Below are 26,521 nucleotides of genomic sequence, written 5' to 3'. Positions count from 1 at the left end.
CCGCCGCGGAGGGCGTGGCGCCGCCGGTGGGCTCCGGGGCGGCGGTGCTGCCGCCGCCGGCCGCCGCGCGCATGCGCGAGGCAGGGAGGCCGGGCTGCGGTGCCGCCGGTGCCCCCGCGCCCGCCCGGGGGCTGCCGCGGGGAGGATGAACTGGCTGTTCCCCCTCGCCAAGGGCGGCGGGTCCTCCTCGCCCGCCGCGCCGCTGCCCGCCCTCACCAGCCTCCAGCAGCAGAAGCAGCGGCAGATCGAGTCCCTGCGCGGCGCCCATGCCTCGTGAGTGGCCGCGGCCGGCCGGGGGAGGCGGGGGGGGGGGGGGCGGCGGCGGCCTGTGTCGCCCGACCCGGCGCCGCTCGGGGCCCGCGTGAGACCGCGCCTCAGGAGGGTGCCGCGTCCCCGCCCGCCTCACGCACACCCAGGGACGTGGTTTCGCCCCGTCCCCTCCCGGTGAGGCCCGGCTGGGTCCCGCCGGCCCTCGGCCGTGCGCGCCGCCGGCGGGGCGGGTAAACAGGAAGCCGAGCCGCCGCCGCCGCCCGGGCCGGGCAAACCCCGCGGTGTCTCGGGGTCGGCCGGGGGAGCGGCGTACCGCGGGCCCACGTCGGGGAGAAACCCGGGAAACGGAAAGCAGTGGGAAACCGAAAGCGTGGTTTGCCGTCCCCGCTGGCTGGGGGGGGGGGGGGATGTCGGTGTGGCTCGGCCGGGGGGTCGGGCGCAGATCGTGGTGTCCACTTAACCCCGGTCGCTTGACCGGAAAGACGGCTAAATTATTTAATGTTTTTTTTTTTTTTTTTAAGTCTGCAAAGAGGTACGGATTGCCTGAGTTGGAATACAGCGCTCTTTCTGGAAACTGGGTGTAGGGGCGTAGGTAGTTCTTTAAAAGTTCAGGGTAAAACATAAAGGAGCTATGCGTCGCGGTGCTCGCATCGGCAGTGGTATAGCAGCTCGACTCTCTCTACAAACTATTTTTCTGATGTACAGTGCTAGCTTGCTAATAACCGACTGTTCCTTAGTAACTGGTTTTATTTAGATGCTCAGGAGAGGCAGGTGTTTTTTCCCTTGTTCAACAGCCACACTTTTTACAGCAGAACACCTTCCTTTATCCTGACACACTTCAGCTTGTCGCTATGATCAGTTTTGCCTACATTTTAGTCTTTTAAAAGTGTTCATCTTCTAAAAGGAGATCCGCACTCCATGTATTTCAAGTTATATGTTCAGTGAACGCGTAAGCATTCGTCATGCTTCCTAGGATGTCTGTTGAAGTCGAACAGTAGATGCCTCCAAAACAATCCAGAAGAAGGAAGGAGAATGTTTTCTGTTATGTCAGGCTGAGACTAGGAGTGGAAGAGATACTTACTGCATTTCCAAGTTTAATAATTGCAGATCACTATCCTACTATTTTGAATTGCCACACAGGAAACTTAAGTATGACAGTATTGCTAAGTATTGTTGCTTGCTTAAACTTAAACCTGTTCAAAGCCAATTTCACAAATATTTTTGAAAGGCAGTTCACTTTTCTAAGGAGCTGTGTCTGTGGGTACGCAGCAGCTTACCTAAGTGGAAGTTTTTGTTGGACTGGCCTTACTTAGCCTTTTATTACTATACTTTTTTTCTCTACCAGGGAGATGAGCTCACCCCAAGTTAAGTCCTCAAAACAGGTGATCACTTTTTCTCAAAGTCAGCTTGCTGGACTGGTTTACTACCTGTTTGTGCAGGCACCAGTTCAAGCATAGGCAGAGAGGGAATGGACCCTGCAGCCAGGAATGGAGATGAGGGGTAGGGAGACGGCAGCTGCTCATATGTAACTTTACAGCCACGTAAACTAGCCTACCTGACCCCTCGTGACAATAGGTGTAAAAAAAAACCACCCAAAAACCCCAAAATTAGGCAAGGAAGGAGTAAATTGTGGCAAAGTGTACAGTTTTCCTAAGAGATATTTATTACTGAATCAATCTGAGTAACAGTGCCTCAGATTCAGTGCTTGCAGGTGTGTGTACTTGTGCAAGTTTTCAAAAGTGCAAAGTGTTTTTGGGTGGGACTGATGGGCTTTCTTATGGACTCCATAGCAGCACAGATCTATAGGATAGGAATACACACTTAGCATTGCAACAGCATTGTTTCCTAAGCAATGATTAAATAAATGTCATTTTAGTGTTTGTTTTGTCTGATAAGTATATTTTGGCATTCATTTATGTGTATCCCAGCTGCTTCTCACTGAAATGCTCAAAATAAAATTCTTGGTGTGGTGTAGTTACCTAAGTTAGGTAAGTTTGGTTTGTGTTCTTAGGCTGTAAAAGCCCAGGTATACGTGATCTTAATTTCATTAACGTAGCTACTCTTCCTTTTCAGGATCCCTCACAGTTTAGGAGCTTGAAATCAAGTTTTTGTGTTTAAAAAACAGTTTTCTTACATTTGCTGTTGTTCTAGCCAAAGTTAAGAATGTGTCATTTTTCCAGTGTAGACATTCCCATTTGGGGAAGGGACAGCCAAGTTTATCAGTTCAAGGTTTTGCTTAAAGGAGCTTGTAACAGTTTGAACAGCTCAATGAGATTCTGGATTTCTCGTTTCTCTCTCCCTGTTCTCCTCTTCCTCCCCAGTTCCTAGAGGTTGTGCACATGAGTGGACCATAATTATATACCCTTCTCAAAAGGATTTTGTAGCAGGCTATTAAAATGCGTGACATGATTACAGGGCAGGAACATGTGTGACAGATTCTAGGGAGAATCCTGCAGTTAAGAATGAGGAGGTGGTGATTTTGGTGTGTGGTGTATCACAGTAGAGCCCTAAACTCTGATTTGAATTCTCCTGTGCTGAAGATGCCTGATAATTTCTTCAAACAGCATGTGATTTCACAGGGAAAGAGCAGATACTGAGTTGTCTGTGAAAGGAATAAAGCTGGGCTGTGGAAAGCAAGGTGCATAGCTAGGTTGTGTCTTACTCCATTTATTCCCGAAGCTCTGAAAACTGGCATTTTAAATTCTGTGTGCAAATAATGTTTTGGAGGGATATGAAACACTCCTAGCAGTACACTTAACGTACATTTGCAGGTAATGTGTTTGGGTTTTTTTGTATGGAGTGTACCTGGCAGTGGATGGAAGGGCATTTCTGAAGTTGGGTGCAAAGAGGCTTTCTGGGAACACGCAGCTGCCATTATTCCCACTTGGAGCCATGTTCCCTCCCTTTATAAGGGAACCTTAGAGAGATAAGGGAGAAGAGTATTATTAACCAGGTGCAGGCAGCAAAAATACATGGAAGAAGAATCAGTCTGCTTTTTAAGTTTGTTTTGATTGAGGCATTATAAGATGAAGTTATTTTTCTGCCCTCCTTTCTTTCCGAGTCCCAGCTTATGCATGTTCGTATTATCCAGAAATTCTGCTTCTGAGCCAAGTCTTCTACTCCTCCTCCTCTTCCGCATTCTTTGGGATGCCATCTTTCAAGACAGCCTTGCAGTACATTCAAATTGTAGAGTGCTTTGAGTATTGAAATCAACTTCCTATTACTGCAGCTGTTTTAAAGATTTTTCTCAGTAACTTATCTGTTAGAGGAGAAGCAAATTTGGATTTGGTCTTACCAGATTTCATAAGGTGCATGTTTCTTCAGCCGGTGCTTTCAGGGGGGTCTGTCTTGAGTGTCACTGGACTACAGAGCTTTATATTCTTGCAAGTAGCTCTTCTCCAGATAATTCTTGAAAATACCTGTGCAAGTGCATAGAACTTGCTCCATGTGGAAAAAACTACTATTAAATAGTAAGCTAATCTATCAAGGAAGAAGGTCTAGTGTAATGTATGTTCTAAATATTGATCTGTAGGCAGTGTTGCAGAGTAATACTTAGTTGTGAACCAAGTGTGATGCCTTGGCAAAGTAAATGTTTTATCAGATAAAGTTCAGTATATAAAAAAAAATAAATCACTGATGTGATGTCTTAAATTAAGCCAGTAAGTGGAGAAAAATAAGCTGAGATTGTTGTCATGTCAGTGGGTAGCACAATTTCTCCTACTGTATTTCCATTGCTTGTGATCATGTATGAGTTTTAAAAGCTGAATCTACTATTTTTTGCTTTAATCTTAATATTCAATGTAGTATGCTGGAGCATATTAACTTATTCCAGCATTTTCAATTTTATTCTTACAAGACATTTCAGATCTAAACTAAATAGAAAAGCCTGAGGTCATGCCTTTTTTTTCAGACTTCAGGCTGTTATATTGACCATGAATTGGATGCTAACAATTTCTTCTTTGACAGCATTGCAGAAATTCAGAAAGATGTGGAATATCGGCTGCCATTCACTGTAAACAACTTGACAATTAATATTAACATGTAAGTAGAGTGAGATACCTCTATGCACATCTTGAAAATTAATTTTTTTTTTCTCAAAAAAAAAAAAAGTAGTAATAGAACATAAATGGCTCCCATCTCATAACTAATTTCAGGAACTATAGCCTGGATTTGCATTAGTAGTTTTAGTGCCATGAGTGAAACTAGTTCTGTACAAGATACAGATGCTCAGCTGAAAGCAAAACTATATTTTGCTGTGCTCAGCTCCTAAGATATCTCCACGTTTTTAGTTGAAGGTAAGTAGGAGAAAACACTTGAGGGTTTCTGATGACTTTGAATCCCCTACAACTGCAAATAAACTTAATTAGTAATTTACTAATCTGCTGTAACTTGTAACTCTTACCCTAGTGAAGCTTCTGGATAACTTAAGTGATTTAGTGTAACATTTCCTGTGAATTTACTTTGGGGGGTGCTTTTGCTCTGGCAAATATTGATGGTATTCTATTCACACGTTTTTTATTACTTTAGCCTGATAAACTTGCCTGATACTCTTGCAGGTTACACTGCATTATCTTTGTAGTAATAACACTTATATTAGAAGATACTCTCGTTACGCTACAGCTTTTTCTTTGTCCTTGGACATAATTGCTTCGTTGTTACACTACAATTTTGCCCACTAAATGCTCCCTTCAGTTCCGTGGAAGTCTGATATTCTAATCTGTCTGACTTCCAATTTTGTAACTGAATAATCCTTTTGTGTGCTTCATTCATTCTGTATTTCTCCATAACTCTTCTTGTAGAAAAGTAAGTTTATGTAATTAATAGTATTTTTTCTTTGCATAAGAAGACTTCTTATGCAAACTTTATCATGGGTCGTAGCTATAGTAATGATTATTCTTGTATTTGCAGCTTGCTTCCACCTCAGTTTCCTCAGGAAAAACCAGTCATCAGTGTTTTCCCACCTGTGAGACACCATTTAATGGACAAGCAGGGAGTATATGTGACCGGCCCATTAATAAGTAATGTATGCATATTTTGTAGCTTCACATATATCTACTGTTAATAGCAATTTTAATACATATCACACTAGATTATTGCTAATACTTCTGGTAAAAAAGACTAGTACAGATCCTAGTCCCTCTCAAACTGTATTTTGAGGGGTCCGAAAACAAAAATTCAGTAGTGTTCAGTATACTACTATTTATTCTTTTAATGCTACCATTACTGAGTTGAGTATTGCATATATCTGAAATTATTTTAAGTTATGATGGCTTAGAAAGTTCCTATTACTTTTCTTGTTAGTACCAATAGCACAGTTCTTGTTTCTCTGCTGTGTATTCCAAATAAGGGAGAAGGATGCTTTAAGACTCTTTTGCAACGTAGGTCTTTCTACCCTAATCCTAATAGAAAGATGTCAAGGTTTTATCCCTAATATTTAGGATTTTAATATGCTGTTCTTTTTTTGTTGTTGTCCTTTTTTTTTTCCTCCCCCCCCCCCCCCCCCGCCCTTCTCTGCCAACAAGGATGTGGTATTTTTTGGTGGGGTAGGAGGGAGGTTATTACTTTTTCAGAATGCAATTAATGCTTTTTGTCTCAAATCTTGATTTCCTCTTTCTCTGTTTTCCCAAATGTGACTTGGTAACTAAGGTGGGTTTTTTTGGTTGTTCATCAGAAATGTTGTATTTGATTAATTCTCCCTTGATAATGAAATATACAAAAGACTTATAGTTTCTATTCGGTTCTGGGTGGCTTTATCACTTTATTTGGAGCTTACATACACACAGTTTACATTAGCTGATATGTCTCTGAAATGGCTCCTGGCACTGCCGTGGGGATATAATAAACAGTCAAGTTCAGCACATTTTGGAACTGTTGGAATCCAAGCATAATTTTTCTTCTGCATTGGGTTTTGGTTTTTTGGTATTACCAGTTTACAATGCACTCGGATCTTGGAAAAATTATTCAAAGTTTACTGGACGAGTTTTGGAAGAATCCTCCAGTTCTGGCTTCTAGCTCAACATCATTTCCATAGTAAGTATCTATGAACATGGTGAATGGAACCATGTGTATTAACTTACATTAAAAAAAAAAAAGATGAAACCAAATATTAGAAGGGCAGGAATGGGAATAATGTAGTGGATGTATTGGGAGGCATATATTCCCTGCCCTTGCGCAATTTCATGTGCAGACTTAATGGCATGATTGTATTGAGAAGAAACACTAGATTTCATTGGAGTTACTGTATCAACATGCTGATGTAACTTTATGTGCTTCTGTTTTCTTGAAAAAGAATAAATGTTTACATTACCAGATGAAATCTTGAATTTGCTGTAGATCATGATCTGAGCAGTTGTGTTTCTTCATATTCTGTTCATAATCTTCCAGGTTTACAGGCAGCTTCTGTTGCACAGCTGTGCAGCAGAAATTGTGCAATTTAAATAATTGTATTAAATATGCAAAAGTGTCTGAGACATTACAGCTTTATCAGTGCAAGTATGGTTCTCGTGGCTGACAATGATACTGAGTTTAGATGCAGCCGCAGTTGTGGATTTTAAAAAAATTCATGTTATTTAGAAGTAATTACGGGTGTGTTGCTCAGGCTGTTAAATGCTATACTGCAAATAAGGTCTAACGTACGACACAGATGCATTTCCCAGGACTTCTCAATGGAAACAATTTAAATTTACACTCATAAATTTTTGAGAAGTAGTTATAATTAAGAGTGTAAGTGTGTATTTGGCTGCTCTACAAGAATATGATTTAATGGAGTTGTATATTATGTTGCAGTATAAGACATAAAGTAGACTTACTATGTTGGAAGTAACTGAGAACAGAAAATGCAAAGTTTATGGTCATTTAAAAATTCAATCTTATGTCTTCTATGTGGTCTAGTAATTATAATTCAAATGATAAGAAATGTGCTGTAAGCAGTTGGTTGCTCATGGTTGTGTTTTTTTGTTTGTTTGTTTTTAGCCTTTTCAACAAACCAGCTGGAATGCCTCCTTATGCTCCTCAGGGGTTTCCATTTCTTCCTCCATACCCACCTCAAGAAACAAATAGAACAATGGCAGCCGTGCCTGTTGCTGAATCAGTTTCTTCAAGCTACACTACAGACAAGCCTGCTGCTCCCTCTTACGGCTTTATTGCTGATCTGCCACTACCTGTTCCGACAGCAGAAGCAGTGCTTCAGGTCTGTGCACTGAGTTTTGCTGCTTAAGCTATCAGACACTGGGTATAAGTTCCCTCAGGGGCACACTGGGCATTGACGCAAAACTCAAGGGAACAGTCTGAGTGACTGCACTTCATTGTTTTGCTGGAGCTAGGGAAATGAAACTGTCATTCTGGCTTTGATGAAAAGATTTTAGAACAAACTTGAAGTCAGAGCAACAAGTTTGTCTTTCTGAGTTTCAGAGAAACTAGTGTTATGCTAAATATCTTTGAATACACATTTTTTGGAGCTGCACTCCCCTATAGTGCAGCTGTGACTGTTTCTCCAGCCATAGAAAATGAGATCCTTTTCTCTATATGGGATTTCCTGCCCAGAACCTATCAGGTGAGAACAACGTGCAGTCTCAAGCCTTTATGTGTAGAGTATTTACTTCTTGTTTTCATGCTTAAAATAGCTTCTCTTCACAGATCTTGTATGTCTGTACTCACAAACTCCCTCTCACTGATGGACTCTGGAAGGATTTTTTTTAATGTCCTCCAAAAACTTTATATCTAAATGTTTAGTCTTTAATCAAATCTTGTCTTTAGAAACAAAAGCTTTCTTAACTTTGGAAGACACTTTTCCAGCTTTGTAGAATTTAAAATTTCTACATTCTATGAAGACAGACTCTTTTTTTTCCTTGTCAAAGACTTTTTTCCTAAGAGATATAGCTTTAAAAACCACATGAAAAAGATCAAATGTCAGTCTCTTTCTCTGCTCTCACTTCCCTGAGTCATACTCTTCCTGTGTGTTTTCTGGGTCATCCAACTGTTGTCAAATGGAGGACATGGCAAGACAGAATTATTTTCCTCCAAAATTGACTCATGTTTTATGACATGCCACCCCAAACATCCCCAAATATTTCGTTGCCATGGCTGAGTTGAGACATCTTCTGTTGGGAGACTAGTCCTACTGCTTCTTACTGCTTTTCCTACTTTTCTTGTTGCTGGCAAATACTCATCTCCAGTTTTGGATTAATCAGATTAAATATCAAGAAATTGCTCTTCAAAAAATCTGCTAAGCATTTCCAAACTTCTGTTTAGGTTGGCCAGAATGGATTTACTTACAAGATGCCTGATGTTCCTGATACTTTTCCAGAACTCTCAGAACTCAGGTAAATTTTCAGAAGGTAGCAAAACTTTCCATAGTCATTAAAAGGCAATTACTGCTGGTCTCTATCTGTTTTTTGTCAAAAGTCTGTATATATCACTGAAACGTCTTTGTGGAAATTATAAATAGGAGAACTACCGCTTACCAAAATTGTACAGTCAGAAAGTAAGCCAGCCTTGCATTCAAATGTGCTGCTTGTTTAGGGTTTTCTCAGCAGGAACAATATTTTAGGATTCAACAGCAGGAAAAAGAACATTTATTTTTACTTTTCCTAACTACTAGTGTTCTGCTGCCTTTTGGGGCTTTGCCAGGGAATTAATTTCTACTAATATAATAAGTGTAACTTTGAAGGAGGAAAGTGGACAGGGAAGCAGACTTGAGACTGGTTCACGAATTACATTCTCTTAAATTCGAAAGGACTGTAGCACAGGGTAAACAATAGACTACGTTGTGAGCAGTTCAGCATGTGTAGGGGGGTTGGGTTAGATAAATCCAGGTGGTAAATGTACTAGCTGTCCCAGTGCTTCCACATGTAAATGTGTACACATATTACATAAATATTTTCATCAAAATCATATCTTGTCACAATTAAAAAAAAAGTATTAGTTATTGTTCCTCACAATTTGCTCAGATCTAATGAGACAGCCTCCTAGATCAGTTGGGATTGAATAGATTACAAATTAGCTATTAGTTCTGAAAAGGTTTTAGGAGATTGGTTTCTTTCTGATCTCACCTCTTTATGGTGGTGTCATAGTTTAGTGATTGAAAACTCTGTCCTTTCAGAAAGAAAGAGTCCTTTGGCAAGAAGGACTTCTGGGCGGGGGGGCAGGGGTGTTTCCCTTGACACCTTTCTAAGAGCCTGTTTGATTTAGCTAAATCAGCTGTAAGTTCTAGCAGCATCCTTATTATGTAGCAGAAATTGTGTTTTGTTTGTTTAAACAAAACATTCTAATCAAGTTTGGCCCTTCCAAAAAGACTAGATTAAAATTCCATGATTCTTCTGGTGGTAGTTGAGTTAAATCACAAATGGTATTGCCGCTGTTCTGAGTAGCTCTATTGAGTGTAGGTGGCAAGGTTTTGGTAGCTGGGGGGCTGCATGGGTGGCCTTTGTGAGAAAGGGCCGGCACTGCCCCCATGCCAGGCACAGTCAGCTTGGCAGCAAACCCAGTACAGGACAGCTGAGTCACTCAGTGAAGCAGGTGGTGCCTCTGTGAAAACGCATTTTAAAAAGAGCAAACGCTGCAGAAGCAGTGAGGGTTGAGGGGAGGGGTGCAAAAGTGTGAGAATCCTGCGAACACCAAGGTCAGAGAAGAAGTGGGGGGAGGTGCTACAAGCGCCGGGGCAGATAGTCATCTGCAGCCCGTGGAAGTTTTGGAAGAGACCACAGTAGGACAGGTACTTCCCTGTAGCCAGTGGAGATGACTATGCTGGAGCAGATACCCACACTACAATGCATGCAGAACCCCACACTGGAGCTGGCAGATATACCCTGAAGGAAACTGCAGCCATGGAGAGCCCACACTAGAGCAGTCTTTCCTGCCAGGAACTGCAGTGTGTGGAGAGGGACCCATGCTGGAGCAGGGAAAAAGTGTGAGGAGGAAGGAGCAGCAGAGACAAACTGTTACAGACTGCAACATCTGCAGTTCCCCCTCTCTCCGCACTGCTTGGGGCAGGGGGGGGGGGTAGAGGAGTTGGGAATGAAGGAGTGAAGTTGAGCCTGGGGAGAGAGGGGGTGAGGTGTTTTAGGTTTTGTCTGTCTCACCATCCAACTCTTATTATAATTGACAATAAATTAATTTTTCCCAAGTTGAGTGTGTTTTGCCTGTGATTGTAATTGGTAAGTGTCTTTATCTCAACCCACAAGCTTTTCCCCCATATTCTGCTGAGGAAGGGGACTGAGAGAGGAGCTGGGGGGAATATGGTAGCTGGCCAAGGTCAACCCACTACAGTAGGATTAAAAAACACTTTATAGGAAGTAAGGCTTGGAATGAGAGATATTTTTTAACTCGCTGCTTTTTAAGCTCACTGCTGCAGATAGTAGAGCCCACAATCCAGGAGAAAGGGAAAAAAATAAGTTGTGGTCAAGTGTCATGTATCTTTAAAGTCCCAATAAATGCCTCCAACTTTTGACTTCTGGCAGAAATGAGTAACTCTACACATAATGTTTGCTGTTAGCTTTAAATCTGCTTTCTTTCTTTTTGAATATAGTATATCGCAGCTGACCAGTATGAACGAGCAAGAGGAAGTGTTACTGGAACAGTTTGTGACTCTGCCACAGCTGAAGCAAGTCCTTACTGATAGAGATGAGTTAGTGAAAAGCATTGAAGAGCTGGCAAGTAAGATGTCAAAACATAAGCATCCGTGGCTGTGTTCTGCGAACTGAATCCTTTAAAAAAGTAGTAATAGTGACTTTGTTTTGCAGAAAAAAACTTGTTGCTGGAGCCTAGTCTCGAGGCAAAAAGACAGACGGTATTGGATAAAGTAAGTGAACAATAAACCTTTTTCAGAAATAGTAGTTGTAATATTCTGCTTTTATCAGGGGGAAAACATTCTTTTTCTTCTTCCTTCCAGTATGAGCAGCTCACACAGATGAAAGCAGCCTTTGAAAAAAAGATGCAAAGACAGCATGAACTTAGTGAGGTATAATCTCTATGTCATGTTATCCTTTAAGAATACTTCAGTAAAACTGAAGTTTTTATTTGTATCTTTATCCATAAAGAATAATCTTCTGGTTAAACTCTAATTTTATATGAAATGGATTCACATCAAGTGTGAAATAAAATGAGATGAAGCACCAAACGGTTTGAAAGCGAACCAGTGTTACGATTGCACTAGTGTTTTTTGGGGTTGGTTTGGGGTTTTTTTAACACTACAATAGAAGCAAAGTTGGAAGAAAGGAGCATGATGAGCATTTGGAGCTGTTCTTAAGCACAATCCTGGGTCAAACCAGTTTTAAGAACAGAATGATTTTTAAAGAAGGTTTGTTTAATTAACGGTAGCCATTTAACAAAATAAGCTTGTAAAACCAGATGAAAATGATTAAAACCATTGCTTTAGGAACTTACATTCTGTGATTTACTGGGTATGCTTCTTTTGGGCAACATGTTATATGTGCTGTCAAACTGCACATTTTAAAGTGCCAATAGGGTAAAGTCATTACTTCAGAAAGCAGTTTGTGGAAGGAGAGTAATTTTTTTAGTCTAATTACCAGTATATGCATTAGAAGATGTAACTTCTCATAAGCCAATTTCTGTACTGAAATCTTCATTATTTGCAAGACTTGTCACCTGAGAATACAACAGTCTATTAGAATAGCATGCATAGTACCTGAATTTCAAAATGCCCAAAAAATAACAAAGTACAAAATAACAAGCAAAAGTTATGTGACAGCAAACTGATTGTTTTCATAGGTGATCTAAATGAATTAAATGTTTCCTTACTTGAAAAGCAGAATAGACTGACTCCTAATGCTTCCTTTCTGTGTGATGTAAGTTGGCTTTGAAGTGGGCGGAGATAGTTGGCATTGAGAAATTTTATATTTCTGTAAGAAGCCACTTAAGAACAGGACATAATACCCTACTGCTATATTACCTTTTCTTTTTTCTAAGTTAGATTTGCTGATTTGATTTAATAATGGTTAGGAGGCTGAGAGTTGGGGAGTTGCAGCTGGATTTTTGTGCTGTTTTCCACATATGCTGTATCTTCATGTATTGATGTTCACTGTGCAATACTGGGTATCTCCTGTTATCTCTCCTTCAAAGTTCCAGACAAGTCCAGTACTGTGGCTGAATTTTAGTCATCTTTTATTAGAGCAAACTCTCCTTATTTTTCACAAAATTAATTTAACAGGAAATGTATGATTACATCACATTTTTACAGTACATAAGTAAAATATTTTTCATGGGGTAGATGAGGGGTAGTCCGAGCATCTAAAATCTATAAATATCTTAATTTTGCAGTTCTGGCTCTGTACAGACTCCTACTGAAGATGTGAATCGTGTTCTGATTAACTGCCCAAACATATTAGAGGAAAAATAATGAAATTATATGCAATAAACAGAAATAAGGTTTGAAGTTTATAAGAGCAGAAGAATGAGTATAGTGGTTTAGATTAGCAGCCCATCTACTTCTTGAGTAGGTGCTTTTTCCTTTCCTGTCTTTCTCTCCACAGTCATTTCAGGGGTATTTAAATGCTGAACAGTAAGTGTTTTTTTTACCTTTTTATACTTCCCAGGCTCACTACTGAGTTTCAAAAGTAGATACGATTTACTGAAGACACTTGGAAAGCTAGTTCTACTTGGAAATCATGCACTCAAGAACCTGTCAGATTTCCAAATTGGACGCTTTCTACAGTGTAGAGTGAAAGTTCAAAAGCTTTATACATTTGTGAGAAGGGTTGTGAATCAAGATCTGTACTGGCAATGCTTTTCTCACATAGAATCCTTTCTGGTTTAACAAGCTGTGCTGTTTCTTGGAGATGAAGCTTCATCTGGTCACTTAGGCTTTTATGTAATAATAATGCTCTATTCGCATATTCCACATTTATATAGTCATTTATCTTTCTTGGAAATGTAGGTTTTGATGGACCGTTTAACGTTACATAGGAGTTTCTATTTTCTTAGAGTTGCAGTCCAAGTGCTCTGCAAGCCAGACTTAAAGTAGCTGCGCATGAAGCTGAGGAGGAATCTGACACTATTGCAGAAGACTTCTTGGAAGGCAAAACAGAAATAGATGACTTTCTTAGTAGTTTCATGGAAAAGAGAACGGTATGTAATATAAAAATCATTTTAATCTGAGAGATATACAACACATAGTGAATAAATTTAAGACTTAGAGTTTGAGCAGTGCTGTGATACAGAACAAAGCTTAGGAAGCTCCAACAGAAGCAAAATATATCCCTAAGTGGCTTCAGTCTATTTAGAATATAATCTGCATTCTGAAGGCACATATTTTTAAGGTGAGAGTGCAAAAGTCACCTGCATTAGACCCTAGTCATGTGGTGTTGTGGATATTTTTGTGTCACTTTCTTCTATATGCTGTATAGATATAGGGAAGATAGCCACATGGACAATCTTAAATTTGGGAAGCCAACGTAGAATGACATGTTATATTAAGCAACCTTAATGTTTAATTTATTAAACTTCTTAAACTAATTATTCTGTTGATGGCTATCACCAAATAAATAACTGAGATTCAAAAACCACTGTTCTTGCTCATGCTGTGACAAGAGCAACTTACCAGGTAGTATACCTTTCTTTAAAGATGCCTAATAAATGCATTTTGTAACATAGGAGACAATTCTTTTCTCTCGTAAGCAGTTGTGGATGGAATAATGTTATCAGTATAGGAAGTTGTGCAGCCTGAAGCTTGGAAGGGAGGTGGTTCACAGGGCTTTCCTTTTTTAAAGAGCCTGCAAAGTAGCTAAATCATTAAAGAGAAACTGTAGTATGCATTATAAAAAATTTCTTTCAGAATTCACTCTTCCTATGTCTTGTTTTGTAGCTCTGCCACTGTAGACGAGCCAAAGAGGAAAAACTTCAACAGGCAATAGCAATGCACAGCCAATTTCATATTCCGCTATAGGTAAACTGCTGTTTTAATGTTTGTAGTGAACTCGGTTTTTTTCTTTTTTTCCCCCCCCAGTTTACCTTGTCACACACTTAGAAATTGCTAACTGCAAATGGATTTGTTGCAATGCTTAGTGTTCTAGTAATGCTTTCTGTGGAAATCAAGTATGTACTGTATCTGTTGTTAGTTGTATTTGAAACATAACTTCTGGAAGAGTTAAAATATCTAATTATGGAAATTTGTCTTTACAGACTTCCTGCAAACTACACCTGCCAAGAGAAAGAGTGAAAAACCCAATAAAGCACACTTTTTAATAACTATTATTTGCAAATAAGCATTTCATCTTATATGGTTGTATTTATAGAAGAGATTGTATACAAAGTTGGGATGGTTTTTGTACAAATTAGAATGTCTCTTTATATTCTCACTGTAGTCAAGAATCCTTCTATTGCAATCTTTGCACTAATTTCTTGTATTTATTGTTGATAGTTCTTATGATATTTGAGTTCCTGCTGCTATACTCCATTCTTCAGAGATTAAATACCTAAACATGTAATTTTGACTAGCTTTTTACATTTTTATAAAAACATAATTCATATATTTTGTATTTTGAACTTTAAACATAGATTTGGCTTGATCTGTGGAAGAGTTTGAGATAAGTGGTGATAGGACTTTGGAAACTGAAGAAGTTCTTAATTTGAGATTGTCAGTGGATTCACAAGCTGTCCTTTCTTGAAGCCAAAATGTTTAAGAACAAGTTTTTTACTTTTAAGTAATAATACAAAACTAAGTATAGCCTGTATTGTGTTCTGGGTAAGTATATTTGGATTATGCAAAGGATGTGTTGGAACAAATTATAATGGAATCAGAATAAATGATCTCTGTGTAGATTTGCTCTGTTGCTCAGTAGCACTGATGCACTTGATTACCGGAGTGGCTTGGTACCTACCACTGTAATTAAACACATTTTTCATCTAATAATTTCATTTTCATATTTGTTTTTAGTTAAAGGAAAAATAATCAGGTCACCTCCCAGTTTCTGTTTCTGCAATATGAATATGTTCATCATGTGAGGAACTCAAAAGCACTTTGCAAAAACTAGTTCTGAAGTTCATTGCTACTGTGAAGTAGCAGTTATTTTTTCCTAATTTTAAGGAACAAAGAAACTAATTTGGCTGGAGTTGCATAGTGTTTTATGTTAAGGCTGGTGACGGAATTTGGAAGTGAGACTTAATTCTGCCCTTGCCTCTGGTGAGCAGACTTCTTTTAGGATGGGGGTATATCTGGTGAGAATGGATAGGACCAACTGCAGTATTCTATAGGAGAAAAATATAATCCCTAAATACACACATGTATGTTCTCTCTTGCTCTTACAAAAAGACACATTCTTTTTCTTAACCTTGTCAGTGCATTAGATTTTCATGGAGACAGTGAAGTTCCAGAAGAACAGAAGGAATTGTACAGTTCTGAGAAATAAATAAGATAAAGCACTGATTAAGTAATGTATCAGGAATCCTGCTTCTTTCTTGTCAGGAAGCAGTCTGGAGATAAACCTCTTAGCCAAGACACTGCCTCCGTGTTACCTAGACAGGGTCACAGAACATGGCAGATTCAAGTCTCAAACTAAAGCATGCCAGTCCAAACAAGTACTTTTCTGTATTGCGAAATTCTAGGGAAATGCAATAAGGTATTTCTTCTAAATTGCAGAAAAGTGAGTACATCTGGAGTTATGAAAATCAAGTAAGTGCAAGAAGTCTGTTCCACAGGCTAGTGAATCTTTACATGGGGCTTTAGTTTCAGCCCTGTCGTACTTCACAGCACTGTGGTTGTCTTCAGCTACTGCCTTTCAGGGTGAGAAAACTATTCACCCTGGTATTTGATGGGATTTTTCTTTGTAAAGCTGGTCTGAATTCTGAGATGAGATTTTCCAAGAAAACAGAACTATGGTCCAAATCAAAGAAGATACTTAGGTGCCTGAAGATATAAACAGGTTGTAAGTGCCATGGTTAAGCAATAATTTTAGATTATCTTCTTCCAAATAACATTTTTATTGACATAGTACTGTTTGTATATGGACATAGCACTTCTGCTGATGTGCTAACTAAAGCCCTAATTAAAAATGAGATCACATAGGTTTCCTAGTGGTTCTGGACTTGGGTCTCAGAGTAGTGTGATTTCTGCAGCTCTGGAGAAGAGTTAGATTTAAGTCATCGGTGTTACCTTCTTGGCAAACTCCCATCTATTTTTGTGCTGAGTGTCCAAGTCATTGTGGATCTTTTTCTGAGTAGCTAGCTAGCAATCTTAAAGACTAGACAGACAATTCTGTACAGGGCTGATTTTTTCTTGTGTCTTCCTTGTAAGCAGAGAAGGGAACAGATGAGCAAACATCTGGCGCTTTTCCTGGGTTGAGTTTGTATCTTCTTTACACATTTTATAATGGCATGGAGTGACAGACTTCTGTCCTCATCTGCCTCCTCCTGTTGAATGTTATGTGGTATATTATGGTGCTCTCCTGTAACTGAACTCTCTAGTCAGGTCACCTTTAGGGGACTTGCTTCCCAAACTAGTACAAGTTCTCAACACTTCAGCTTTTCCTCTTACGTTACTTTTGTTAGCAAATTTACAAATTCAGGACTTCTCCACAGAGTCCTTCTGATGGTAGTGGAGGAAGGTCTAGGAGAAAATATCACTGTTCAGTGCAAGTTCTTAGTAGTTTCTTGTTCAGGGATATGAAAGTTTAAGGTCATCCCTTTTCTCCCATTCTGTTCTGTCATATCATTGTTCCTATTCTTAGGATTTTTTCCCCCTATTTTTTAGCCCCTTCTGCAGTCGCAAACCCATCCTCTAGGAAAGAAGCACAGAAGAAGTCTCTGTATTCAACAGTTATGTACTGCATTAGCTACAGGTATCCTTTCACATGCAGGAATGGCCAGTCTGTTTCTGGCCTTTAAAGGACAAGCCAACCTGCTGCTGGTTTGGGGTTTGGGTTTTTTTTTCTTTCAGTCCTACACTGGGTTTGCCAATGGGAACATTGTTCCTTATAGGTAGTCTTCATACATTTACCAGAAGACTTAGTAGAACACCGGTAACACACTGTCAGAATTAGGTTTTTTGGTTCTAGCATGCTAGTTCACTGTTAAGCGCATTCCTTACCTTATTTTGCCAAAATGTGGCGTGTAGGTGTAAACCTAGCTTTAAAGAATTCCTGTGAAGTGTAGGGGAATGGCAGCTGCTGTTAGATGCATATTCTAAAATCTTTTGAAATGCGTCAAGTGAACAAGTGAAGCAAACTGGAATAATAGGCTACATACAATGACTTGTTTCTGGAGAGCCTTGCACTATGTCATGCTGAGGTGTTCTGCCAAGTGGAAAAGTGAAATAAATGAGTAAGAAGTACAAGAAGAGTAAGGAGGTGGCTTGTCTCTGGTGTTGCAGTAGTTTGGGGTGAGGGTAAGGGTGCATTCTGTATTGTAACTGCTAATTGAGTGTGGGTTTTTCCTAATTTTAATACCTGATCTTACTGCTGAATGTTTTCTGTAGCTGAGTTTAGGCCTCTTGTTTTCCCTAAGTCAAGTGATTACTTCAATCCAGAACTGAACTCTACATATAGCAATTGTAACTGATGCTATTGCAGACCAGAGAAATTTTAACATTTAAGTCTGAAATCAAGTAGGTTTCATTTTAGGGGGATCTTGTATACAGCTGGTGTTAATGGTACATTCTGCTGGGGCTTATAGAAGAAAGTTTTCCTAGATTTCACAGTGTATTTGACATGCTAACCTATCTGAAAGACAGGAATTATTAGGTACCTACAGCTACGCTAGCTGCCACTACAAGCACGAGACTAAAATAAAGTTAGTTCTAAGCAGTGTCTAATGATCTACTTCTCATCACCCCACTCTCTGGCAATGTTTCTGGCCTCTCTGAATTTGGGGTTTGCTGTATGCTTGGCCCTAGATCTTTTGCAGATTTTTCACTAGTCTTATCACTGTGATAAGTTGACCTGCTTTTAGCTTGCCCCACCACATGTTCCTCCCTTTCCAAATGAATTGTCAGTGACTTGCCTGTCCCTGGAGGATTTTTGAGTCACTGTGGTGTTTACCTATCTGCACTACAGTGTGTAAGCCAACCGAAACGCTGCACTCAACCTTCAGCCTACGAGCAGAAGCAGCCCATTGCCTTGACTATGATGTTTGTGATAAACTTGAGGACTCTGTGTGCAGATCAGGGCAGTGTCCACATAAAAGCATCAAGTTAGCTGATCAACAGTGACAAAATGCTTATCTTCATTGCAAAGGCTACCTCCTTGCTGCTGGGTTTTAAATGTTACTAGTTTGTGTCATCAAACGTCTTTTATCCTCTGTAAACTGGTGTTCTGGCTTGCCCCTAACTTCAAAGAATGTAGTTCCCTGCCTTACTGGTAATTTTACAAAGAGCTTTCCTTCCCTGCCTCCCTCCTTTTACTTATTTTTTTCTTTATCTCTCCTTACTTTTAATGATATCCTGGTATCTGAGTTGTACCCTCTGACTTTTTAATTTTATTTCTCAGCTTTTCAGAATCCATTACCAGTTTACCACCTTTGTCTATGTCTTGTGTAGAGCTACCAATAAAAGCAGCTAGTGAATATGTTTCCTTTCTGTTGTTTAGATGGTGATCTTTCATAGAGAAAACTTCAGCTGTTTGATCTCATTGCCTTCAGTGTCCTTTAGATGCACATTTTCATACTAAAGAACAGCCTGAACCTAGTGAGGCTAAAATTACACCACACAAATCTATAATGCTCTTCTAATCCTTTCTTTCCAGCAGTTTGTGTCCTATTTCAAATTACAGTGGGCTTATGCCAAATTTGCAAGGATTTGCAACTGAGGGGGGATGTCCGCAAGGATTTGCAACTGAGGGGGGATGTCCACAAGGCTATGAGAAATTGGTATAGTTCATAGGGTGATTTTTCTCATCCTTTTTGTTTCGCGTTCACTTAAAAATAAAAAAACAGGGGTGTAACATGCTCCCATACAATTAACTCAATTAGCAGGAGCCTCAGTTTTCTTAGTTATCAGTTGTAGATTCCTCCACAGCTTAAACTACTGGATTCAAGTGTCGAAGTAGGGAAGATAGATACAAAAATCCCTTGGATCTCAGTGACAAAGTGACTCTTTTGAGTAAATGAAGAGCTATATTACACAAAGTGGGAAAGCAAACCTTCCTTTCATTCACTGGTGTGAAATAATGTAACACTAAATGACCTAAGTGTTTATTTGAAAGTGTTTCTCAGCAGGCTAATAATGCCACAAATACATACATTACAATGAAAACAGTAGTAGCTAATGCAAAATTCCAAGGACAGAAGGACACATCATAGAGGGCTGCTAAGTAAAGGCTTAATATAAAATGTTAATATCTTAATATTTTAGTTGTAAAGCTAGTTACAAGGAGTTGCATAAGCAACATGAAGACAGTGCTTTGAATTTGCATATATTGCTGTTCTGCGTTTATTTCTAGACATGTCTAATAGGACACAGTACCATCATATGCAATTTTACATTTTAAAGATGTTCAATAATATTGACCATTTTCAAACTCTTTTTTAGGCAGAATATTTGTATGTTTTGTTTTCATTGCTGACTTCGCAGCATGGTTCTTTAGTTTGAGACAACCCGTTGAAAATCTACTTTAATACCATAAATTTTACAGGCTATGTTCAAAATATGAAACATTTTTAAAAGTGCAATTAAAATCAGGGCTTTCATTTATTAAAAATGCGTAAAGATTAAAAAACAGAAGGCTAGATTCTCAACAGAGTATAATTTATAGCTGTATTTATTTCAGTTGAGCTATAGTGCTCTATCAAATTGAGGATCTGGCCTTTCCAGTATAATATTAAGATAAATCTTGCTGTTAGGAATTGAATTATTTGTTCAAAGACAGCAGCTTCCTTAAGAGGATATTAATAATACTGAAGTTTACCTACTCATTTTCAATAATGTATAGAACAGAATGACAAGCCATTCCATAAAAGCAGACTGAATAATAAATCTAAAGCTTCTAAATTGAGGTATATTTATATAATTTAATTCTCCCAGTAAGTCTGTATTTGAAGGAGTAGTATGAAACGCAGTCAAAGTAAACTTACTTACATTACTACCGCTTTGCTTTACTGGAGTTCAGTACCACATTGTCTCCAGTCAGGTAAGAGCAGCTAAACTGCTTGCTTTAATTAAAAAAAAAAACAAAACAAAAAACAAACAAAAAAAAAACCCCCAAACTTGAAAGAATTATCTCCTGATATGAAAGCCTTTTTAGTGAGTTTCAAAACATCCCAAATTTAAAACATTTTTCAGTGGTTTACTTCTGTACCTATGATTATGAAAGCTATTACTCCTACTCTTAAAAACTATGAAAATTCTTAAACCAGACGATCAAACTTTCTGTTGTGGTGAATCAGTCGTTTTCTTAAGTTAGCATTGCCATGCTCTGTTCAGGTTGGCAAATACTAAGGGGAAATTTTGTGCAAGGATAAAAAAAAAACAAACATCCTTGGTTGTGGTTGGCCTATTTTGAAATAAAATTCAGAAGAAATACTCTTTCTAACAGTTCCTTTATGGGCATAATGTTCTTTTAATTCTGAATTTGGAGTGATAACTTTTGTAAGTGATTTTTATAAGTGGTTTTGGATTCCCTATTCTCTCTACTGTATTTGTACCTCACTCCCACTCAAATAAAACATTTTCAAGTAGGAATCAAAATAGGCTGGAGAATTTGGGGGTTTATTACCTTTAAAATTTTACCTTTATATCGTATGTAGGCAGTTTGGAACAAGGGTAAGGTATAAACAATCAAACTGGAGAACAAAACATAGAGGCTAGAGTATACTGCCTAATGTACCTTTCATTACAAAGGGACGCTTTACCACAAAGGCTGTGTAAGTATTGTTACATTCCTTGAAGTTTTGCTCACAGAAACTACTGAACTTTCAACACTGGTTGAGAGTTGAGTACAATGGGATGCATTCACGTGCAGCAGCAGCAGCTGCTTACTAAAGGATATTATTGCAGGATCAAAGCTTCATTTGTCCCCTAAGCAAGCATGTCCATTTGTTAGCTTTACTTTGCTGTAAAGGATTCTAGTAGAAGAATATGCAAAATAATTGTTGGAATTCAAAATTTAACACCTCCCATGGAAAAAAAACCAAGTGAAGAATATACACAGTAAGTCTGAAGCAAAAGAGCTCTACAAAAATAAGTTTTGACTGATTCACCAGTAAAGCTAACACTAAGGAATCTTCAACCTTGTCCTTATGACTAACAGAGTACTTTAGAATTTCATGTCTTTGGAGAAGAACTATTATTTTTGTACAATAAATAATTACGGAAATGTACAATATAAGGAATAATGTACAGCATTGATAAAGTTAAAACAAACACAACATTGGCTTAACTAAATATAACAGCACATATTACCTTTCTTTAGCATTATGTCTTAAAACTAATAATGGCTTGTTCTGCTCGCATCTTTTCCTACACAATTGCACAGTTCCCGTTCTTTGGATTATTTCTTTAGGCCACAAACCACTCCCATTCTTCATCTGATGAAAAGTTGTGATTCCAGACTGTGACAGACTCAACTTCATCTGGATCCTTGCTGTTGTGAAGGTATTTCAGACTGCCAGAAACACAGCCTCATCTGAATCCTTGCCACTGTCTTCGCTAGGCAAGCAGCCACCCCCACTTGGGGATCTACAGCTTAAGTCCTCCACACCAGACTCCTGATCACTGTTAGCTGAGAGGTCGGGATCAGAGCTTTTCAGGTTGTCCTGTGTCAAAATCAGGGCTGAATCTTCTTCATCCCCTTGTGAAGGGCTCCGGGATGGGAATGATTTCAGATCGTTGCTATATTCCTGGGGAGTGTTAGCTAAGCTGTTGTTGGAAGTAGAAAGCCCTAACTGTTTGCTTCGGTCTTGTGGCTTACTCTTGACTTTATTATCATTTAATTGCGATTTCTGAAGATTCGCCAATCTCTGAAATAAAGGAAACAGTATATATTATATGGACACATTTAGGGCCCAGTAATCCTTTTACGTGTCTCTGCCTTTAAAAAAAAAAAAAAAAAAGAAAGAAACTAGGTTCAGAGACCAACCCAACTGGCACCCTTTAAAACTGCCTGTTGGCATTTATGGAGTATGAGAAGTGCACAGTTTATCACTAACCAATGTGGAATTGCAGCATCCTTCTGAGTTACAGAAGGATATAAAATTCTTTCAGGAGTAGTACTTGTCCACTAGCATAGGTAAAATTTTATCCTTAAAGAAAAAAAGTCCACTGTTGTGTCTTAAATGCAAAAGATTCGCAGTAGTTTATGTGAGAGCAAAGATGATGGCTAAACATCCTCATGCCAGAGAAGGATGTGGCATGTAGGGGACCCCGCAGCATATGGAGTTGGGTTTCATTTACCATCAGTGAAGTCTGGGGCACTGAGATCAAGTGTTTATTACCTCTCCTAAGACCTCCAGCTCTTCTTCCAGTTGCTGAGTTTCTTCCTTCACTGCCATCAGATAATCGGTGACTGACTGTCGAGGATGCAGCCCCTTTTCAAAGCGGTTGTACATACCACTCCAGAACCTGGAATTGATGGGAAGGTCAGCAATTTTCTCATTTGGTGAGGTGGCCTCAGAAGATTTAAATACACACCTTTTTTTTTTTTCCCCAGACACATGTTGTCCGAAATCATCCATCCATGGATTATTCATCATTAGAGTGCAAACACATAAGTTCATTGGCTATTTGGTAAGATTTATGGTTCAATTGCATTGGCTCTGTCCTGAAAATGCAACTCTGTGGACATACACAGCTTGAACCAATTCTGATACACAGTAGAAAGACAGGTGAATGTACCTTTGACTTAGATCACATGGCTGAGGGTGGTTCATTGAATGCAAACTTTTGCTGTATTATTTTCTTGTTCTACACTATGGGCTTTAGAGCAATGGTACCTATAAAACAGCCAAGGTTAAAGACAGTTTTTCATAATCCTAGTTTTCAGCTGTTCTTTAACTTCCCATGAAGTCAACTTTGAAATTCTGTATGCTTGGTTTTGTCTGGGCATAGGGGGGCCAGGGTGTGAGATGCAGCTAGTTAACAGGGGCTTTTTACCCTGTAAAGAAGAGTTAAAAACCAGGAGTAAAGAAAACAGTATGGCATCCTGCTCTCTTAAAATTTAAACTGGCCTATGGAAATTGCATGAAGCATGTACGTTGGCAAGTTCTTTTCCTGGTCTATGGAATTATTTGACAAACCTTTAGTTAAAAAGCTGAGTTGATTTTTCATTTTCAGGAGGAAAGGACTCGAACTGTTAAGTCCATGGCTTACTCTAGCACTCCTCCTGTCTTCTGTCCTCCTGGCAATACATGGCCACTGCCAGACTGTGAGTATGTAACTAGTTCACCAGACAGGTTAAGTAGCTGAGAGACTTGCCCTCAGCTGCAGCTGTCCAGCCAAGTAGCTGACAGATATTTTTGGAGCACGTGTGTGCTCCTTGATGGTTTATTATTCCTACCCCAATAGTATACTATTTAAGTCACATTCCCCCTGAAGTTTATCGTCTGATAGTTCGTGCTTGGAAATCTTTACGCACCCAAGTAATTCCATTAAAATCAACGGGATTACTCATCTGATGGGGGATCTGCAGTATCAGTATTTGTTTTATAAATCCCACTATCCTACGATTAATGACTATTTTTAAATTGTTTTAAAGTGGATGCGACCTGGAATAGTAGATGTGAATAATTCCATTTCTGTCATTTAAGATATTTATTAACTTTTTAACAGATGCTTTTACTTGCAACTGGAAAACAAACTGATCAGTTTTACTTAAATCACAGTTTTCATGAAGTTCTATTCAAGATCTCCTTAAGTTTGTTAAGATTAATGGCACAATTAATTACTTGAGTTAGAATGTCAATGGTGACATTTCTAAAATTATGTTATTTTGTTACATTTTGAAAAAAAAAATCAAGTAAAATTTACTGTGTATACTTTGAGGTATAAAAACAACATGGAGAAGGTCTGCTTTTTGTTTTACTAAACAATTGTTCTGGCAATGAAAACCGTATGATTTCTTGAAATGTTCGATTTTATTTTCAACACCAATTGATCCAAATAAACATCACAAAGTCTTGGAATGGAGGAAGTTGAAGCAACTTTAAATTTAGAAACCACAGACGAGAAGAGAACTGAAAGAGATATTTCTCAGTGGAAGAAGTGAGTAACCATGAAATTAGGACACACAACTATCAATATAGCTTTAATCTTAAGCTTCTTTTCAGACTAATGCTCTGTTGTGGAGTTGTGCAGAGGTGTTGGCTGACATGAGCACACAAGGAATGAACACATTGCATCTGAGACGGAATTTACTCTCTGTAAGCTACCTTATGGAATGAGAAATACTTAAATACAAAGGCACTCTGTTCTGTTCTAACACATCCTATAATTCTCAGTAGCAAGTGATACTACCTACTTGTACAAGAAGTTGCATGGAGCCATCTGTGGGTGCAAGGTCCCTTGGGTTTGACTGTGGTCTGACCTGTACAAAGGATTCAGGTAATCGACACGATTTTTCCACAAGTGAGCCCACAATGAATATGTTCGTTCTTGGATTCTGAAAAAAAATATGTATTAAATACAAATATATTAAAGTCTCTACTACAATTCAGGTATAGCTAAAGCTTAGATGCAACATTCTAGTGCTCTGTACTACTCGTTTACAAGCAGCTTAGTACTTCCTTAACGGAAGTAGACCTAAGTTACAAACACGGAAAAAACAGAGACCTGTATTCCTTTGTTGGGCACTAAAGGCAAAATCCAATCCATTTCCCATAAAGCAAGAGCAGCTGGAGAGGGAAGGTGGAGAGACAAGTTCCTTTGCAAGATGGAGAGGATCACTTCCATAAAAAGCTTTCAGACCAATCTCTACACCACAGGGATCTCCACATTTAAAGGCACTCCTGTGCCACTGAGCTGCAATTTCTCACGCAGTTAGGTCTTGGGATATGATGACCCGTGAAGGTTTCGATTTTAAATGGACTTGTGGCACTGAGGCAGCTCTGCATTTGAGCAGTGAAAGGGACCAAATGGCAGCAGCAAGTGGTAGCTCCCACCTTCCTCATTACTACTGCTGCCATGATTGGGATGCATGAGAAAAGTCTTGGGTGTCATGATGTACCTGAGAAGCCAGGGCCCCAAGAAGCAGATACGAACGTCAGCACTACCAGGAATGACATTATTGTCTCTGTTTGGGCCTGAGGGCAGGTAGATTAGTTCATAATTGCTTTGGGGCCAGACAGCAGAAGGGTAGTTTGCTGACTCCATCTTGGGGAGGGCTACCAGACAAAAATGCTGTTCATAAGAAAGTATCTATCTGAGAGATGAGGACTAAAGTGTCCTGACATGAGATGCAAACCAGGTTAAAACACAGGAGAGCAGTGACTCTTAAACTGAGAACTTTAGAACTAGAGTTAATGTCGTCTTGTATTAGAGCTACAGTGACAGCTTGCCTTGTGTGTTGTTAATGCTGCAATAAGGGTAGGGCTGCATGCCTGAAAGGCTAATGCTCTTGCCAGTTTTCACTAATCCCTGTCACGCACACCATGGATTACACTCCCGGGAGAGCCACATTGCAGAGGATCAGCTTTTTTCGGTGTTGATCTGTGTTGCCAGAAGATGACAGCCAAGAGACTACACTGCAGCACCTTGCGCCTTACAAAAGCACATACATGTAGGCTGGCAAATGTCGTGACTCCTCAACACACCACCTCCCATAGACCCCACACATAAATAGGCTACTAAAGTTCATACTTCAGCTCTCGTCGCTCCTTTGGGCTGTTACACAGGAAATTCCCGAACTGGCAAGAATAGATATGATGCTGTATGTGGATGAGGAATCTCTCGTTGAATTCAAAGGCACAAGGAAACTGTTCCATTAATTGCCAAACACACTCGATGAACTGGTCAATAACAGGGGATATCTCCTTTGGATCTCCATCTAAATTGCCATACCTGAAACAAGACAAGATACTGTCAATTATAACCTGAAATCCTCTAGGAAAACTGAATTAACACTAATGAAAACAAACCCCTCACTTTTAGTGTGCAAGTTATATCATAGGCATTAATTTCTAAAATCTCAATTACTAGTATATTTTTTTAACTTACAAAAATCATGCAAGATTCATGGACTAGAATGAAGACTTAATTTATCAAATACAAAAAAAGCCCTCACCTCTTACAGGTGTCTTGTTGCCTTACAGCTACTAACAGTTGGCTGCTGCAGAGCCATGTTTTGATGCTATTAATATAAAGTTATACCACAGTAAC

The 26,521-nt window shown here is 39.2% G+C and overlaps 2 protein-coding genes across 3 annotated transcripts in view; one reads left to right on the top strand and one right to left on the bottom strand.

Annotated features, from left to right (window-relative positions):
- The first annotated feature begins 32 nt into the window (after positions 1-32).
- VPS37A (VPS37A subunit of ESCRT-I) lies at positions 33-19,936 on the top strand. Of its 2 annotated transcripts, none has more exons than XM_049835697.1 (12): positions 33-273; positions 4,237-4,311; positions 5,179-5,293; positions 6,200-6,300; positions 7,243-7,459; positions 8,521-8,591; positions 10,796-10,923; positions 11,010-11,068; positions 11,159-11,227; positions 13,210-13,353; positions 14,090-14,170; positions 14,407-19,936. In XM_049835697.1, the coding sequence occupies exons 1-11, from the start codon at positions 146-148 to the stop codon at positions 14,168-14,170; spliced, it is 1,188 nt and encodes a 395-aa protein (XP_049691654.1). In that variant the 5' UTR covers positions 33-145; the 3' UTR covers positions 14,407-19,936. The 2 variants fall into 2 exon arrangements, with proteins under 2 accessions (XP_049691654.1, XP_049646849.1); XM_049790892.1 differs by lacking the exon at positions 33-273 and adding an exon at positions 775-929.
- A 1,174-nt stretch (positions 19,937-21,110) lies between these two features.
- MTMR7 (myotubularin related protein 7) overlaps positions 21,111-26,521 on the bottom strand; it is a 51,278-nt gene continuing 45,867 nt past the window's right edge. Inside the window, exons 11-14 of the mRNA XM_049835622.1 lie at positions 26,003-26,203; positions 24,666-24,806; positions 22,645-22,771; positions 21,111-22,170 (exon numbers count right to left, since the gene is read on the bottom strand). Coding sequence (XP_049691579.1) covers positions 21,811-22,170; positions 22,645-22,771; positions 24,666-24,806; positions 26,003-26,203 — 829 coding nt within the window. The 3' untranslated portion in view covers positions 21,111-21,810. The remainder of the gene's footprint in view (positions 22,171-22,644; positions 22,772-24,665; positions 24,807-26,002; positions 26,204-26,521) is intronic.

This window comes from Accipiter gentilis, chromosome 3, assembly GCF_929443795.1.
Source record: "Accipiter gentilis chromosome 3, bAccGen1.1, whole genome shotgun sequence".
Lineage (NCBI taxonomy): Eukaryota > Metazoa > Chordata > Aves > Accipitriformes > Accipitridae > Astur > Astur gentilis.
The sequence above is the reverse complement of the archived record's forward strand: the minus strand, read 5'-3'. Positions and strand labels throughout refer to the sequence as shown.

Coding starts and splice junctions, on each gene's coding strand:
- VPS37A (XM_049835697.1), top strand. CDS start 146: ATGAACTGGCTGTTCCCCCTCGCCAAGGGCGGCGGGTCCTCCTCGCCC. Junction 7,460..8,520: donor CAGCAGAAGCAGTGCTTCAG/GTCTGTGCACTG, acceptor ACTTCTGTTTAG/GTTGGCCAGAATGGATTTAC. Junction 11,069..11,158: donor GACAGACGGTATTGGATAAA/GTAAGTGAACAA, acceptor TCTTCCTTCCAG/TATGAGCAGCTCACACAGAT.